The sequence below is a fragment of the Leiobunum rupestre genome, chromosome 10, assembly GCF_980474605.1.
Source record: "Leiobunum rupestre chromosome 10, qqLeiRupe1.1.hap1, whole genome shotgun sequence".
NCBI classification, from domain to species: Eukaryota; Metazoa; Arthropoda; class Arachnida; order Opiliones; family Sclerosomatidae; genus Leiobunum; species Leiobunum rupestre.
Genome location: NC_143393.1, coordinates 8,780,539 through 8,799,837, shown reverse-complemented (window position 1 = coordinate 8,799,837; position 19,299 = coordinate 8,780,539). Strand labels below are relative to the sequence as shown.

The window sequence follows — 19,299 nt, the reverse complement described above, 5'->3', positions numbered from 1 at the left end:
GATTTAAACCCCCTTTTCCGTGATTTCTGGGAGATTTGATTTAAACCCAGATTTTTTATTTGTAGGGACCCAATTTAGACATGATTTTTGCGATTTGAAAGACACTGCATTAAAATTCGCTTTCTGTAGGAGCCTCAATTAAGACCTGTATTTTACTATTTGTAGGAGACTCTATTTATACCTGCGTTTTACTATTTGTAGGAGACTCTATTTATACCTGCGTTTTACTATTTGTAGGAGACTGTATTTATACCTGCGTTTTACTATTTGTAGGAGACTCTATTTATACCTGCGTTTTACTATTTGTAGGAGACTCTATTTATACCTGCGTTTTACTATTTGTAGGAGACTCTACTAAGACTTTTTTTAATGCGATTTTTAGGAGACTCGATCTAAACTCTGGATATACTGGTAAATCTGCCGATATGAGTACAACCAGGGTGCCCTATATGTGAGCAGTCCACTGTGATTTATAGTTAAATTCTTCACCAGTTATTGCATGGCGGTCGCTATACAGCAGACCACTTTCACGGTCGGGCGTCCGTTCAAATCCAACGTTAAAATAATTATTAAACACTGAATCAAAAATGACTTCTATGTTCAGCTGCCATGCTGGATTGCAAGTTCTAAAATCTCCAGACTTCATGGCTGGCTCTAGATGCTAGGCTACTTTTAACTCAGCTCAGTTTATTTACACACTCATACGGAATAAATTTTACTTGAAAGGAAATTTCCTAGTTTAAAAATTTATATATATTTATATTATTTAGTATACTTAAAAATTTTAAACGGTTATTTTATTACAAAAATTTTAGGGTTTCAAGTGAGTTGAGCTTAACCAAAATTAGCCAGCCCATCCCTTATGGCAATCCATCATGGCAGTTGAACAATAAGCTTTTAATAACCTGTTTAATATCAAACTTAAGTAAGTGGCCATTATATTTACGATTACTTTTATTTTAACTTCAAATTGTAACCTCTAAACAACTTTCAAGTCCCCAGAAATGAATCTCCCCATATGAGACTAAAGTGAAGTCTTAAATGACTCTTATTTTAATCTAAAATTGTAACCCATAATCAACTCTCATTTAAGCCTTTTTCAAGTCCTCAAAATTGAGTATCCCAATATGAGACTAAAGTGAAGTTTAAATAACCCTTATTCTAATCAAATATTGTAACCCATAATCAACTCTCATTTAAGCCTTTTTCAAGTCCCCAAAATTGAGTCTCCCAATATGAGACTAAAGTGAAGTCTTAAATAACCCTTATTCTAATCTAATATTGTAACCCTTAATCAACTCTCATTTAAGCCCTTTTCAAGTACCCAAAATTGAGTCTCCCAATATGAGACTAAAGTGAAGTCTTAAATAACACTTATTCTAATCTAATATTGTAACCTCTAAGCAACTCTCAATTAAGTCTCTTTCAAGTCCCCAGAAATGAATCTCCCCATATGAGACTAAAGTGTAATCTTAAATAACCCTTATTCTAATCTAATATTGTAACCCATTATCTACTTTCATTTAAGCCTTTTTCAAGTCCCCAAAATTTAGTGTCCCAATATGAGACTAAACGAAGTCTTAAATAACCCTTATTCTAATCTAATATTGTAACCTCTAAGCAACTCTCAATTAAGTCTCTTTCAAGTCCTTAAAAATGGACCTCCCCATATGAGACTAAAGTGAAGTCTTAAATAACTCTTATTCTAATCTAATATTGTAACCCACAATCAACTCTCAATTAAGCTTCTCTCAAGTCTCCAGAATTGGGTCTTCCAAAATGAGACTATAATGAGTTTCATCTAAATATATATTAATAAAACTCTTTTAGTGAGACTAAAATAGATTTTATTTAGGCCCCAAAATTCGGGTCTCAGTTTTTTATGCTTACATATTACTTAAAAATCCTTGATCCTTCATTGAGACTAATTAGCGACTAAAGTAAGACTCACATTTTGGTAAGGGTTAGCACGCGCGTTTCGCACGTGGACTTCAAATTCCCAAATCTTTATCGACTCCAGCGCGTGCTCGCTATCTTCAATAGCTATAGCTAGTGACGTAGAAAAAACATTTACACGTGACCTCCCATATTTTATAGAAAAACCTATTAGATAGAGGTAAATTTCGTGAAATTACCTGCCTTCATTTTTACAATTCTGTTTCCACGGTAAATAGAACTCTAAATGGAAATTTGGGTGGGAAATGTGGTAAATTATGTCGTCGAATTACCCAATTAAAAACAAAGCCCTAGGTGGCCATAATAAAGTGTCATCCTTGAGGGGTTTGCTCTCGCTGATACCCCAAATTCTCCGCTACGCCACTGGCCAACGAATAATAATAATAATTATTATTATAATTATGGAACAATATTATGTTAATTACCATTACTTTAATTTCAAAAATAAAAGGTCTAAATCTTACTAAGATTAATCAACGGGGCCATTTTGTCAAAGTTGAACGTGAACGCCCCCACTTCTCTAAGAAACTACGCCGGAAATCGACTTCAGCGACGCCAAGTTTGTCTACACTGGACTAAAATTACCCGTGATTTTCCTATTCCCAGTATTCACGTGTGCTTTTTAAAGCCTGAACAGTGAGTCCTCTTAGGTTCTTGTCCCATGGTGGACACTAAGCGCAAAATGTTTGCTTCTCCTTGAACGCTATCAAATCAAAAATCAAATCAGCTAGGCTAATACCCAAGGCACCACCTTAGGCCTAAGTTATCTAGCAACTTTTAATGCCTTAAAATGACTTCATTATGGGAAATAACTTCGGTTGATTTACTTCTGACGCCATACTGTAAAAATAGGACGTGTTCAACATTTCCGAATTTTCAATTACTTCCGATACACCAGTTGGCATTTTAATCGCCAGAATTAACATTTTAACGTAACACGAACTGACTACTTGAACTAAATACTTCAACAAACCAAAAAATGGAGTCCATTCTAGCGTAAAAGCCACGCGGAAAGGGGTATTTTGGTCAAAAAAATGAAGATCCGTAAAGAAAACTAATTAGGAACGATGGCTAACACCTCGGGCTACATCGGGAGAACGTGCCCAAAATTCTGCTTGATAGCCAAAAATATCTCAGTCGATGGAGATCAAAGTAAGCCGACTTCGAAGAGGAAATGGAGAAAGAGAAATGCTTCATTCATTAACAGAGCGAGAGGAACCGACTCAACGCCACGACGGACGGTCGAAAAAAAAAGGTTCAAATCCTTCTAAACCGACTATCAATCTATTGGCGCACCTTCAATCGATACGTCAGAAGTGCCGCTACGAACTTATCGTCCAAACCGGAGAAGCTAAGATGGCGTAAACTTTACCCCCGCTACAACGGAAGAGTCTGTCGTTAACTAAACGTGACGTTGTACAGCCTACCCGAGTTAAAAAAAGTGAAGCCTAGGTCGTGTTGTACACCATCAACAACAATCGTTTTCTCTCCAAACCGAAAAGAGTGGTTTTGTGTGACAGAACGGGAAACGAATTAAGCCTAACCACGCAGCTTGATTGATAACGCCTTTATTAAGCATTGTTGTTTTAAACCGAAAAAACTGATGCCGTGGTAAAGATTAATCTTAATTAAAGACAGTAATGGGACAGTTCTCACAATAATTGTTGAAAATAAAATAGAAATATTTGTGTTTTTTAAAGAACACTGAGTCATTGACTCTAGAGCTATAAATGAACTTGTAAATCGTAAACACTTTACAGCGCGTACTAAAATGTTTTCACTACTCTTACGAAAACAAGAAGAACTTTAAAATATGACCGTAAAAACGTGGCGTGCTGTCAACAAACGTTTTAAAAATGACAAATGTTAATCCAAATATTTAACGTCTTTTACAAAGAAAGCAAAAATATCCATAATCTCAACAAATAGCCAACTCAAATTACCATTATATCTTAATGAAACCTGGCAATAAAGGTTATCCCAATTGATGGATAAAAATGTATTTTACAAAATAATGCGTAAAATCTCCATAATCTCAACAAATAGCCTACACAAATTACCATTTAAATCTTATTGAAAAAAGACAATTTAAAGGACTAGGATTTCTTCTGCCTGTTTTCCTTTAAGTTTTCTTCCCGCCGCGCAAATATCCTGGTGGTAGGCCAACCGCAGAACACGTTGGCCTACCACCAGGATATTTGCGCGGCGGGAAGTAAACTTAAAGGAAAACAGGCAGAAGAAATCCTAGGCCTTTAAGTTAACCTAATGTGTTTTATAAAATTATACTAACAGCTAGCATACATTCTTGGTAAAAGCTATTAGAATTGACGAAAAAAAGTATATTTTGACGTAAGCCCAAAATGTGGACCTCGAGCGTGTCGAGTGCAAAGCGGCCTTACAAGGCTCTTGCTGGCCAAAATGGGTCATTAAACAATTCTTTTTGCCCTCCCGCGTGGCTCGAACCATCGGCGCTTTGGCTTTTCGACGCTCCAGCTGAGTAACATTGGAAGCGTTTTGTGGCGAAAAGTGTAAGAAGAAATATAAAAATTGAGATGTTTTCCCGGAAGAGGGCAGTCGATCGACTATGCGTCTGCGGAGTGTACGGATATTCCCTATATTGTATAAGTAGTCATCTTGAGAAGGAAGTCCGGAAATTCTAAGGAAAATAGGTCATCAGCGGCCAACCCCTTTCATCCCGATATGAGGATATGACCCGGGCAAAGTTCCTATGACACGCGATATCTATCTATTGGGTTTCTGCACTGCCTTCGAATACTACCGACAGAAACTCTTCATATTTACTCGCTAAATAATGACGTCAAACGTTAAATTTATTTCATCCTAAAGGGAGTAGAAAACAGTTTCTCAGGGCAATGACTGAAGAAAGCGCTTTTATGAAAACAAGAATATAGAGGTTAACGGAATATAACCTCAGCGAGGTATTTGTTGCGGAACACCAACGTTTGCAGCTCTGGCCGCTCTTGCCTTTGGTTTTAGAGGTTAACGGTAATAGTTAGTGTAAGGAGCTGTTGGCTCCCGTGGCATGAAGGGCTTGCCACCACCCTCCTACGCATTGTAACTCGGCCACCCGTTTAAAGGCATAATAAGTCGCTAGATGACTTGAGCCTAAGGTGGTGCCTTGGGTATTAGCCTAGCTGAATATTATTATTATTATTATTTATTATTATTTTTAGAATAAAATAATGTTTGACGCCACTATACAGGGTAATTAAAATAATGTTTGACGCCACTATACAGGGTAATTAAAATAATGTTTGACGCCACTATACAGGGTAATTATTATTATTTATTATTATTTTTAGAATAAAATAATGTTTGACGCCCCTATACAGGGTAATTAAAATAATGTTTGATGCCACTATACAGGGTAATTAAAATAATGTTTTACGCCACTATACAGGGTAATTAAAATAATGTTTGACACCACTATACAGGGTAATTTGAAAAATTGAAGGGGTCTCTCATAAAGATGGCTTTGCAGGTTATATTCCCTTTAAGCAAAGCGCTGTAGAAGTTTTAACAACAACGTCGGGAGTACCTCGACGTTCGATGATAAACATGATTTAAAATCGGTTAAGCGCGCTTTCAGTTCGCCGGCTAAAGCGATCAAGTACGTTTGCAATCGAATAAAACAATACTAAAACAGGCGTTATGTATGGGTAGAATGGCTGTCGAAAAACAATTACTTATTTCTTCGTGTGCCCGAGTGTACCGCAAATGAATCTCTTTGTACCATCGTACTTATTTCTCCATATTCGTCTTCTGTTTTACAAGGCCTAGCCGTATAGTATTTCAATTATAACCAGTATTTACGCTGCTAGATAAATAATAAGTTGTCATAATTCTGTCTCGACTTGTTGAGTTGGAAAATTATAATTATCAGTATTTTTATTTAAATACTATATAAAAATTACGATAGAAATATGGCTTGAAGTCGTTAAATATTCGACTCCAAAGTACAAACGGGAAAAGTAAAACATCTAAAAAGTTTCACGTGACTCCTGACGTTGTTGTTCAAACTTCTGGAGTGCACTCTAATGTCTTTATTTATATTTCGGGAAAATGACTGTTGGGACGACTTTCCCGATCCCCCTCGTTTTCGAAGAGTAAGCTCTTTCCATCGAAACTAAATCAAACCAGCTCGGTATCCGATTGGTTAGACACAAATGAAGCGTACGTATAAATTGTAAATATATTCAGAGTTTAAATGGTATTCCATTTCTCCACGCAAATTTAATGTTAAATGAAGAGTTTGTTTCGCGTCAAAGCGTAGACAACGTGGGTACTGGGTCCACCCGTCATTTGTCGCGAAACTATTCGTATAGAAAGGCGTATTAAAACAAACTAAAAATATCAACTTATAACAAGTCGGTCAAGCCCGTAATATTACCTCTCCTCGGAGGATATATCCAGGTGTCGTCACACACCACTATAACTGTATTTACACGAAATCTTGTTCTATATCAATTAAACCAAAATTTCATACTCTATTAAATACGCTTCCGATAAAGCTGAAGGTCTAATTTTCGATGAAGCGTAATGAGTGTCGGTGGTTCTGTGGTAGAACGTCCACCTGTCAAACAGGCGATCTCGAGTTCGAAACCCTCCCGATGCGATCGCAAATTGATCCTAAGACGAATACCCTGAATAATTGGTGGAAACCCTGCCATTGGACGTTGAGAGGTTGCCATAATACTCAGCACTGGGTCCGTCCCAAAAGTCAATAAGAAGGAGTTGAAAAAAAAACACCTATGACAACCGGCGCGACGGTAGGCGTTAACGAAAAAAAACCAAACCAACCAAACTCAAATTTATCCGTTAACGCTTACCGTCACATGGTGGTTTTGCCAACCTTTAAACTGCTAAAACGGTTATTCGACTGCATACGCAGTGACCCAAGAATCTGCGTACGCAGTGATTACCCTTTGCCCCGAAAATGCATACGCGTTCGCAGGCCTGACAGACAGACCCACAGACAGACAGACAGACACGGTGCAGTGGTTGTATAACCCCTCCTAGGGTACAAAGTCCCCTCGGAGAGGTAAAAATGCAAACTTCTTGATTACTATTATCAAAACATATAAATAACAAAATTCGAAGATAAAAATACGCACACTAGAAACGACTATTTGAGACCACAGACCACCTACCCCTAAAAGGGACATGTATCACTGGAAGTAATTTAAAAAAACTTTTGTCCGAATGTGAAGCGGCTTTTTTAAGAGCGCGCCATCTCACGGCAAGTAGAGGCAGTTTTAAAGGTACAAAGAGGAGCAGGCGCGATAATAACAAGTTGGCAAGCCAAAATATACCTCTCCTCGGAAGAGTTTTTAATTTTCAGTGAAGCGTAACTGTATCCGTGGCTCTGCGGTAGAACGCTCAACTGGCGTGGAAGAGGGCTCGGGTTCGAATCCCGGCCGATTAAAAAATTATCCTACACCCAATGACAAAAAGAGGGCGCTTTTGGAAAAACCTTTTCCCTGATTCTAAGAAACTGGGTACGCAGTGATTACCCTTTGCCCCGAAAATGCAAACGCGTTCGCAGGCCTGACAGACAGACCCACTGACAGACACGGTGGTTGTATAACCCCTCCTAGGGTACAAAGTCCACTCGGAGAGGTAAAAATGTATTATAGAAGCTAGCTCGCGCACGACTTTTTTATTTTTATTTCGTAAATAATTTTCTGTTTGTTTGTAAAGGAAAGCCGCACAGTGAGGAAAATTTGATTAATTTTTGTCAAAAATTATTTTAACATTTTTTAGGTTCTATCATATAAAAAACCACACAGATATATATATATATATTTAATTAATACTGTAAAACACAATGGCTCACAAATATAAAAAAGTGGACTAGCCTGTTCGTACGTTTATGTATAAAGTCACGTGGGTTATAGCAATCGCTAGTAGTAACGAGTAAAGATTGGTGCTATGCGCAACAGCAACCACTTTGCAATTAATTTAAACTAAGAGTTTTGGCATGTTTAGACTTGTCTGGAAATTAGCAGAGCTCTTTTCCCGTAGTTTTTTTTTAATTTCGTGCATGATATCTTTAATTAAAAATTAATTTACCAACTTTAATTGCGTTGGGCTCCACTGTGAGAAACATCACTTTTTTCGATGTTGATGCGAGTCCTTCTTAGGGTAGGTGGTCTGTGTTCAGACATATATTTTTTGCACTCTAAAGACTAAATGTGTGAAAATAGAAAATAAATAAAAGTGAAATCAGCGATAAATGGAAGCCGCTGGCGAATTGCGAGCGAAAAACTAATTCATAAACGTCACAGAACATCAAATCAAAAAATGTTTCTACGTCGTTACCCCAATGCCCACCCCCCACCCCTATTTTTACAGTTGAAAGCTCTCGCTAGATTTCAAACCCTCCAAAAAATCCATTTCCCCACCGTACCCGACATACTAACGAAACGCGGGAATGTGGTAAAGTTACCGGAACCAACCGCGGCGCGGGCTTTCAGGTGTCACCGAGGATCTTTATCTATTTTTACTCAATTTTCCCTCGCTAGCATAACACGAACAGTTTGACCGAGAAAAATTGTATCTAATTTTGAAGGCTGCTTTTCCGACGTTTGAAGCTTCCGCGTAACGCCTACGCGACGCCTTCCACGAAGGGTTTTCTACGTGTGCCTTTGGCGAGTTGAGTAAACGTGGCGGGCGTCTGGCTCAAAGCCTATCCTGCGGTTAAAAAGGAGTAAACTGTTGAGAGACGTTGTTCATTAGGGTATCACACTCCAATTTAAATATATTTTATCTTCTCCAGAGAATTTCGGATGTTTGGGGGATACGTTTTCTGAAAATTCTAGGAATTCGCCAGACAAGTGCAATTTTCGAAGTGACTCAGTTCAAATGAAAATAGATTTTGCCAGAATATTTCACTTTATGTTCGTAATGGTGAACCTTCTAGTTCCAAAACTAGGTATCTCAACAAAAATTAGTTTTTAGTAAAATATTATTTATATTTTGAAAAGTAGTATTACGCAATGCTTTTTAAAAATTGTGAAAAATTATAGCTTTAAAACTATATGCTTCCAATATTTTATACAGGGTGTTTCAAAAGGTTATGCAAAAATTTGAAGGAGTTGTAGGGCGTGAGTTGAGAAGTATGCCTGTTTTCCCCCATTTTCCTACGATGAGTTAAAAGAGCGGCAGAGAGCTTCAAAGTGTGGCTTACTAGCCCCTGGAAGTAGGCTGCAACAAGCGCCAAACCAAGCAGCAGGGAAACGCGAACATTAAGGTTTGGGTTCGTGTGATAGTTAAAAAAGGACTTTGTAAACAAATCGACGTAACCAGCGCAAAAAAAAAGTAAACTTAAACACTATTTAAAGTCCCTGATGCGAATGAATGAATATTTATTTTCCCTTTAAAATACAAATCCCTTTTATAACAGGGAGGAAACCATTTACTGGAGTCACTGGTAAAAAAAACATAAAGCAAAATACGCTAGCACTTTAAATACAAATATAAAATGCGCCAAAAATAAAAACAATGAAATTAAATTAAAAAAATGAAAACTTTAAAAAAATTTAAAAGGATGATATATACAACCAATAAACTGACTATGTACAACCAACAAACAAACCAAAATGTCAAGAGGTCAATTTGACCTTTTTAACCATAAGCCCCCCCAACGACCAAGAAACCTTTTGGTAACAAGAATATCCTGCCATCCGGCACACCCAGTCCCCAAGCCCATGCAGCAGAAAAGAGACACTTTCGTCCGACTTATCCAACTCATCGGCGTGCATATATTCCGCTCTCACTACGGCAAGTTTCGGACATTCAATCAACATGTGACGAATATCCTCCACAGGAACACCACATATGAGGCAGTCGGGGTAGCGCTCCAGTACGAGCGAGGAATAGTAGTTGACTAGGCTTGTCGTTACTGTAAAGAAACTCCACACCCAGGTTTTCCTTTTTACCGTAAAGCACTAGGCTTTGATGTTTCGAAATTTCTTCTTGCCATTTCACCGTAGAATTTTCTTAGTAGGAAAATGGGGAAAAACAGGCATACTTCGCAACTCAACCCCTACAACTCCTTCAAATTTTTGCATCACCTTTTGTAACACCTTGTATATTTAAAATAATTTTGAAATTATCTTTCGAAAAACGTTAAAAAACCAATTAGCTTTAATATAGTTACCTGGTTTTCGAACTAAGATAACTTGAAATTCCACTTCGGTATACAGTTTTGCGCCATCTAGCGCAGTTTTACGAAAGTAGATAATATTTAGGTTCCGTTGAAACGGTAGAAAAGGGAATTTGAAGAAGTCAATATATTCGTAGCTTGCTCGTGGGTGTGGCTTATGTTCGTTGCCATAGTAACGCGTATAGGTCGGTCATGACATTAACACGCCCATGACGGTCACGTGATTACTGCTCAGGATCGTGTGGCGTTTTGCCTCGTGATCTGTGACGTCCAATGAATGTCATGGCGGCCGATTCAAGGCGGGGCTTAGATACGACGGATGTCTATGACACTACGAGCAAGCACCCAAATACTGAAATGGTGAATTTCGACCACTCCTTTTTAATGGTAGATTGTCCGAGCTTGTAAACAAATCGAGGTAACTTAAACAGTATTTAAAGTCGCTGCCGCTGGGTTTTGCGCTTGTTGCAGCCTACTTCCAGGGGCTAGTAGGCCACACTTTAAAGCTCTCTGGCGCTCTTTTCACTCATCGTAGGAAAATGGGATACTTATCAACTCACCCCCTACAACTCCTTCAAATTTTTGCATAACCTTTTAACACCCTGTATATGCAGTGAACGTTTCTTCCAATTAATTTAAATTCCTAAATTGGTTACAACATAAAAAATACAGTTAATAGAATTTAGACAAAGCCTTTAAATAAAATTGCACACCGAAATAACAAGTTTGCCTTTCTATTCCGAATTAAGTTCAAAAAAATAATCAGCTAGGCTAATAACCAAGGCACCACCTGTAGTACAAGTCATCAACCGACTTTTAAATCCATTAATTCAGGTGGCCGAGTTACAATGCGTAGGAGGGTGGTGGCAAGCCTTTCATGCCACGCGAGTCAACAGCTCCCTACACTAACTATTACCCTTAACCTCAATAAGTTTTTATGGAAGGGGAAACCGAAGAGCTCGGCCGAAAACCCCTTAAACCAGTGGGGAGGGAACTTTCAAACTCAACACGGAAGGAGTTGTTCCGAGTTTTCAACCATGATTGTAGTGCCACAAGCTAAGATCGAACCCGTCTCCTCTGACTGCGAGGCGAAAGTGCTAACCACTCCGCAACCCCACAGTGCTGATAATGGTTATGTAAAGGGAGAAACTTCGTTAAATTGGCATATTTAATTGATGGTGAGATCTGATGCCAATCATCTCGAAACCGGTCAGACTAAGGCCTTTTCATACGAGCCAACTTTTTGACCCAACTAGATGAGTCAGCTTGAGGTGAGTCAACTAGTTGGTTCGATGAGTTGATCCACCAAAAAAGTACGCGAAAAAAAATGGATCACTGATCCATTTTTGCTGACTCAGAATTTTTATTTGAAAAGCTGGCTCGTGTGAAAAGGTCTTTAGTCATTGTAAATATCATTGATTTTAATTAAATATGCCAATTTAAGGAAGAAAAAAATAAAATAACCACTATTGCACAATTTGTTTTTAATTTATATGCACAAGCGAGCCGGTAAGAATTTTCATCATTTTTATTTTAAGAAGTTCGTTATGAGCGATTGTAACGGGTGGGACAATTCAGTCCGCTCGTCCATTTGATTAATCAGGTGCGAGATATGTGTTACGGCCACTGGCCAACGGGGGGATACTTGGGGATAAGGTTGGGACACCCGTGGCGGAAGTATGACAACCACCCGTTGGGGGATTAGTGGTCGTCCTCACACGGCCATCCACAAACTCGGCCTCCCGGAAGCCTGGGATTACAGGAGTGAGCCACTACTCCCGGCTTTTCATCAATTTAACGAAATCTTTCTGTTTTATAATCATTCCGAATTAAGTACCTCAGCTTGCAAGAAACAAAATAAAAACTTAAAGAACGCTCGTCATATTCTCTAGAATTTTTTAAGCAAATAAACTTTAGCCTTTGTGAACGCAAATTCTGATATTTAGAAATAGCAGAAGCTAAAGACGTGGAAATGCGGGCGGCTTCTTGGAACGGCGTTAGTCGGGGCTATGTAAAAGTCATCTCCGTGATTGATGCCGGATTCCGTGGTCGTTGAAGGACCTTCGGAACGTAGGACGACACTTTGATTACACGCTGGTACGAACTAGGGTTAATTTCCAAAGAGGGGTCATTTAGCTATCGCTCAAATAAAAAGGCAACGGCTCGTTTCTCCGTAAGAATATGACGCGGGAGCTAGAAAGCTATCCATGTCCATACTGGATATTCTGCCGCAGGAAATGGAGGTGTAAATCTAGAGGGCCTCTAACGACCCTGGGCCAAATTTCCAAATGGCGGGAATCTCGCGTTTATGACCCAATACGGAAATTGGATGCTACGTTTAAAGGGTCAGTTGCTTTCGTACATCGACGGAAAATGATCTCCACATTTCACACGTAAAACCTTCCATCGGAATTTACCGTATAATTGTAATTGGGTCGTTTAATATCATTATTAAATTTAAACGAGTATTGATTGAAAAATCAAAGTACGTAAAATTAAAGTATGTTGAAATAGCCAAATGGAATAAAGATTATTTTAAAATTGAGCATATTTATTTAATCTTTGGGGAAAAGTATATATATTTATTTTTTGAGTTTTTTATTAATGATTATTTACAATTGAAATATTTAAAAATTCTCTAAAATTTAAAAAAATAATTAATTAGTAACATAATTTAGAACATGTGTAAATTCACATTTTACTTTATCAGTTTTGTACTTCCCTCATTTTATATATATCCAAGTTTACCCATATTTAGCAAAAATTTACGTGTATTTACCTATATTTAAAGAAATGTACCCATACTTATTAAAATTTACCATTATTTAAAGAAATGTACCCATACTTATTAAAATTTACCATTATTTAAAGAAATGTACCCATACTTATTAAAATTTACCATTATTTAAAGAAATGTACCCATACTTATTAAAATTTACCATTATTTAAAGAAATGTACCCATAATTATTAAAATTTACCATTATTTAAAGAAATGTACCCATACTTATTAAAATTTACCATTATTTAAAGAAATGTACCCATACTTATTAAAATTTAATATTATTTAAAGAAATGTACCCATACTTATTAAAATTTACCATTATTTAAAGAAATGTACCCATAATTATTAAAATTTACCATTATTTAAAGAAATGTACCCATACTTATTAAAATTTACCATTATTTAAAGAAATGTACCCATACTTATTAAAATTTACCATTATTTAAAGAAATGTACCAATATTTAAAAAATGTACCCATATTTAAGGAAATTTACCCATATTTAAAGAAAGGACATCGCACTTCTTCTATGGGATTTGGCTTTCGACAGATTTTTTTCAAAATGAAACATGTTGCTAAGCTTGATCAAAGAAGCAAAATTTTCTATTGCCATTTTTCCCTAGCTCCTATAGTTTTCCAGTATCAGCGGTCAAAAGTGGACAAAACTTAGTATAGTCTATTTGTTAAAAGGAAGCACGGCCCATCGGTTAGCCATGGCCAACTTCGCGCTCTACGCTCGCGCGTCGCTAGTCCGGGCTCACTATCAATAGAGTTTTCTTGCTAAGATTTTTACACTACTTCATTATTTCTTTTCTCGCAACTTATTATTCGATGAATTTTCGTACGTGGAATTATTAATTATTCAATATTTTATGAGCAATAATAAAATATAAGAAATACTAAAGAAATCAGAATATATATGATTAACCGTTTCGTTGAACCACACATTCAACACTCGCTAGTCATAGGTAAGAAACAGTCACTCAACAACAGATCAAACACTTATTTATCGATACAGCACATAGTCGGTTAAAGTCACGGTCACACGACAGTTAAGACTCAATACTTAACTATTTATCTACTGAGTTCGTTCATCGTGCGATCAGAACGTCGTACGAACAGAACGAAACCAAATACGAATTATACGACGCTCGGTTTTGGGAAGCACCCGGAATTTCAACAAGAAACATCCATTGATAGTGAGCCCGGACTAGCGACGCGCAAACATAAAAGGCTAAGCGATGGGCCGAGACTTCTTTTAACAAATAGACTACACTATGTTTCGTCGACTTTTGACCGCTTCTACTGGCCAAACTATAGGAGCTAGGGAAAAATGGCAATGGACAATTTCGCTCCTTTGATCAAGCCCAACAACATGTTTCAAGCCAAATCCCATAGAAGAAGTGCGATGTCCTTTACCCATATTTAAAGAAATTTACCATATTTTAAAAAATGTGCCCATTTAAAAACAATTCCCAAATTTACCCATTTAATGTGTATTTACCCAAATTTACCCATTTAATGTGTATTTACCCAAATTTACCCATTTAATGTGTATTTACCCAAATTTACCCATTTAATGTGTATTTACCCAAATTTTCCCATTTAATGTGTATTTACCGAAATTTACCCATTTAATGTGTATTTACCCAAATTTACCCATTTAATGTATATTTACCACAATTTACCAAATTTAGGTATATTTACCCAAATTGGCATGCATTTACCACAATTTACCCATTTTACACAGGTTCTAAATTATGTTTCTAATTAATTAAACTTTTATATTTTGGTTTTTTCCCATGTTAATTTCCGTAGATAAAATAAGGTTTTAAATTGTCAAAAACATATCTGGTTGCCACGGGGACCCGTCAGGGCAATTTTGTCCGCGCTTTTAGGTATTTTCAAGTTACATGAAGGTCTGAAGGTCTACTTACCACCCGTGTTTGAGCGAAATCGGAGATAAACACCTTGTATTAATATTAATATTAATTTATTAATAACTGCCCCCTCTCAAAATGCTTACGAATAATGTTTTCTAATAGTCGCTTTCACTGTTAAACATACAATAGTCCAGCCATTATACGCTTCGAGCTTAGTAAATATAGCGCCATCTGCCTTAATATCCGTCAACTAAATATGTGAAGAAATAGCAGACGAATTTTTAATTTCTATATTTTTCTGGTGAAACTTTCAGAGATAATTTTGAACGAGCAGACATGTATTAAATTTAGAACTCGGTCGACAGGCGGTGATACTTATGACCAAAATTTAAACTACGCACGAAGCCTATAGAAAAATTGCAGAAAAATGTCGGGTGGTGTGCTCTAGTGTTCGATGTGAGCGTTAATCTATGCGGATAATGCTATAATTTTTCCAGAAGCTTGATTTTCGTTAAGTAACAGTTAAAATTTTGGTTTAATAATGTTTAAATTAGGCCTAATTTTGTAAAATATGCTTCACTAACTTCAATTTTCTTTCTATAAAAGTTGATGACGCGTTTTTGGTAACGGAGCTGGAAATGACGTAATTTAGTCATAACTCCTGAACAATTTTTTTTTAAAGAAAATCGTCCCCTGAAAGCAAAACCCACGTAACTCGACGTGTTGTTTGCTTTAAATAGTAATTTAAATTGTAAGATGATTTCTGATACCAGTAGTGAAAACTGTAATCCTTTATCACATTTATTTGCGACGATATATCTAAAAATTCCCGCCAAGTGATACGTGGTTTGGGCTTTCAGGGGACCAAATGCTTTCACCTAGGAGCAACAAACACAAAACGCAGCTAGCCTTTAAACACGCTAACGCAGTGTTGTGTACAAATTTCATGGGACGAAAATTTACGCTGAACGTTTTACGGAAAGGGGGAAGACAATTTCCGAATTTTCCCCTTCTGACGGCAGCAGGCGCTAAAGCGTCTAACCAATGAAAAATTTACACAAGAAAATGCACGACTTTCGACGGGTTGCGTTCTCCTTGCGTGGGGTGCTGTGTTTGTTCACGACGAAAGTGGTTATGTTACACATGGTTTTCAAAATTATATTTTTTCTCGGATATTATATTTGTTTTCTTCAAAATTATATTTTTTCTCGGATATTATATTTGTTTTCTTTAAATTATATTTTTTCTCGGATATTATATTTGTTTTCTTTAAATTATATTATTTTATCATTTCTTTACCGAATAAAAATGGTTTACATTTTTTTGCTTGAGATTGCGCGCGCGACGTATTTCACGTGGCACGTTTCGAAGACCACGCGTATTAACCGTTGACAACAGCCAGTTTTTAAAACGATAAATCTCAAAACAGAGGCCTAATATTCATCTCCGACCCGTAATCGTTGATAAAATAAAGCTCAACTTAAAGAGCGCAAGGTTACCTCGTTGATTTGAGGTTACGAAATCTACTTCGAAGAGTTTACAATAGACGAAAGCCAAGTTAAAATAAGCAAGCGTGCACTATGAAATCATATTTAATCTCCGGTTTACTCATTTTGGCTGGTAAGTTGCCGAAAATTGTTATTTCAAACAGTCGCTGACTTTTCTCTCTTATTGGCAGTTATAGAAGGCACCATGTCCGAAAATTCTAAATGCCAGGAGAAATTGGGACAATGCTTTGAATCTTTCCTGAGCAAAGAAAACGTAAAGGAAATCATGCAATTCGGCGTGACTAGCGCGTGGCCCCACATGATCGTCATGCTTGGGAAAGACAAGTCTTGCGAGTAGGGTTTTACTGGAAAAGCATTTAACCCGTTAGGATAGAAATAATTAAATAATTATTCGTCTCTAAAAAGGTTGTACAAAGCTATGGAGAAATGCGTCCCAAGCACCGCTAAGGACGAATGCGCCAATGATTCGACACTAGAAAACCTTAAACGTCAGTTACCTGACATGAAATCTGATGCCGTTGTGCTCGGTTGTGTCGATTCCGGATGCTCCTCCGCGGTGGTTTCACTGATCCTCGTTTTCATCTCGATTATGCTCATTTTCTATCAAAAATACTCTTTGTAATAACCCTGTAAAGAACTCTTTCATAACGTATTAAAAATTAAAATGTAAAAGTTGTAAGAACTTTGTTTAATAAGCTATAAGCAAAACTATTCACCCTTAAATACTCAGTGAGCGCTATATTTAGTCTTTGTAGCGAAAAAGTAGTTTGCTCTCCAAAACGTCGGTTGGCAAAGCTGAAACGTAGGTATAGATCATCCTTGGTTTAAAACTTTAAACGCGAAAGGCGGGCAAGGTTTAAGGTTTTTCAAAGCGTATTGAGAAAATTATACGGAGATATCACCTTCAGAATCACGATTATTGTTCATTAGTATGTATATTTTTGATAGAAAATAATAGTTTTTACATTTATTACCTTTATAATGTAGAAATTACCAAGTTCAATCAAAACGAGGCGAGTATCTCAAAATTTAAAATCCCCAGCAAAATCCTATGCGAATTCTACGAACTAAAATGTAAAGAATCGTCTGCATTTTTCAAATGTTTTCTCCGCTACTGCACGCGTATGAATCATTCCAATGTTAGAAATTTTGTACATCTGATTTCAGATTTCAAGTGATTTCAATATTTAATTGATTAAAATTATTAAAGCTACTAAATTTACGTGATTTCAAGTGATTTCACAGCTGATTTGTACACCCGAAGTCCCTCTGTATGTTAGTTACATTTTGGTTATTACTACTTAAATAATTAATCTGAGTGAGTGTAAGGTAAGGTGGTGGTATTGTAAGACAATTAAACGGTGAACAATAGACTCAAAAGTAATAATAACTTCCAGAAAAACCACTATATTTTGTATTTCCTGTACAATAAACTCGAATTATTAGCATCGGTCCATACGTATAAGTGTGACGCTTAATATTCTTCACAGGCCAAAGTTTTACTGAGACAGACTGCATTACGGGCTTCGTTGCCGTTTTGCGTCCGCTTGCTAACGCGTCACACGTAGCCTTTGACAGCGCCTCGCTAGGGGGATATTTTTTTCTTGTGATGACGTCACTCCGTTACTAGGGGTACGTTCATCGGACTCACCGATTACTAATCGGTGACATCGGTTTCCTACTGTACGCTTTGTCGCGTTTCCGGTTTTGACGTCACGATAGTCAGCGGTTACTCACCGAAGTCATCGGCTGGAGGAGTCGGTTTTTCCGATGACTGACGTCATTTCTGACGTAAAACTACTATAAAAGCTACGCCATTAACGCCATTTTAAAAAACACCGATGACTGAATAAAAGCGTTCAGCAACTTACGAAGTCATTATGACGAAAAAGCTCATCGGTGGAAAATATCAAATCCATCGGGTTTTTTTCCGTTGACTGCTTCTGAACGCAGCCTAGCTCTCAGTAGAATATTCCCGAAAGTGACACACTTATGGAACAATATTATAGACTTATGGTATAGAGCAATGATGAATGATTGAAAGAAATATTTGAGGTTGGTCGGTTACGACATTCATTTTTTGAGGCACCTTTTGTTCCTTGAAAATTGACGCTCGCGAATAAAATTTGCGATTTTTTTCCAATTCGCTGTTAAAATCGCGTCTCCGCGGTATCTAGCGAATGTTCTATTTTTTGACGTCCACACCTTGGCGATAAAAAGCTTCAGCCAATCAGAAAACGCGTTCCCTCGAGCTATTCCGCTCCCGTCCTTCACTTAAGTATTAAGCCTAGGTCTTTAGATCAACTTTTCCAAGATACTGAAGTAAAGGTAATTATATCACGAATAGAATCGTTTATTTATTGAAATTATCAACAGGAACATCCAGTTGGTTCATTTTGAACTGATGTTTTATGTTAGGCCTAAAACATTACTAAAAACCCGCACGAGTTGTTTTCAGCGTTTTTAAATTTTCGCGCTAAAGTGAGAACCGCTTCCCCAGCGACCGAAAAAACGCGTTTTTTTTCGTTGTGCGAAAATTTTATTCGCCTCAAAAATTCGCCAAGTGGGAACTAGCCTTTAGGCCTAACACTTTTTTTGCGTCGTAGATTCAACTAATTGGAAGACTTAAGGCTAGTTCCCACTTGGCGAATTTTAGAGACGAATAAAATTTTCGCGCAATGAAATAAGACGCGTTTTTTCCGGTCGCTGGGGGAGCGGTTCTCACTTTAGCGCGAAAATTTAAAAACGTTAAAAACAACTCGTGCGGGTTTTTAGTAGGCCTAACATAAAACATCAAATCAAAATGAACCAAATTGATGTTCCTGTTGATAATTTCAATAAATAAATGATTCTATTCGTGAGATAATTACCTTTACTTCAGTATCTTGGTCAAGTTGGCTGAGCTGCTTTTCTAAAGACCTAGGCTTAATAAGTGACGGACGGGAGCGGAATAGGTCGAGGGAACGCGTCAAAAAATAAAAC

General features: G+C 37.2%; 1 protein-coding gene across 1 annotated transcript; it reads left to right on the top strand.

Annotated features, from left to right (window-relative positions):
* Positions 1 to 16,195: 16,195 nt before the first annotated feature.
* LOC149923572 (uncharacterized) lies at positions 16,196 to 16,989 on the top strand. Its single transcript, XM_090161206.1, has 3 exons — positions 16,196 to 16,429; positions 16,488 to 16,650; positions 16,723 to 16,989. Exons 1-3 carry the CDS (start codon positions 16,390 to 16,392, stop codon positions 16,937 to 16,939), a joined length of 420 nt encoding a protein of 139 aa, XP_090017332.1. The 5' UTR covers positions 16,196 to 16,389; the 3' UTR covers positions 16,940 to 16,989.
* Positions 16,990 to 19,299: the final 2,310 nt, after the last annotated feature.

What these genes read in the sequence shown, in the direction of transcription:
- LOC149923572 (XM_090161206.1), top strand. Translation starts at nt 16,390, where the DNA reads ATGAAATCATATTTAATCTCCGGTTTACTCATTTTGGCTG. An exon ending in CGGTTTACTCATTTTGGCTG is followed by an intron (nt 16,430 to 16,487) that starts GTAAGTTGCCGA and finishes TCTTATTGGCAG; the next exon opens with TTATAGAAGGCACCATGTCC. An exon ending in GGGAAAGACAAGTCTTGCGA is followed by an intron (nt 16,651 to 16,722) that starts GTAGGGTTTTAC and finishes GTCTCTAAAAAG; the next exon opens with GTTGTACAAAGCTATGGAGA.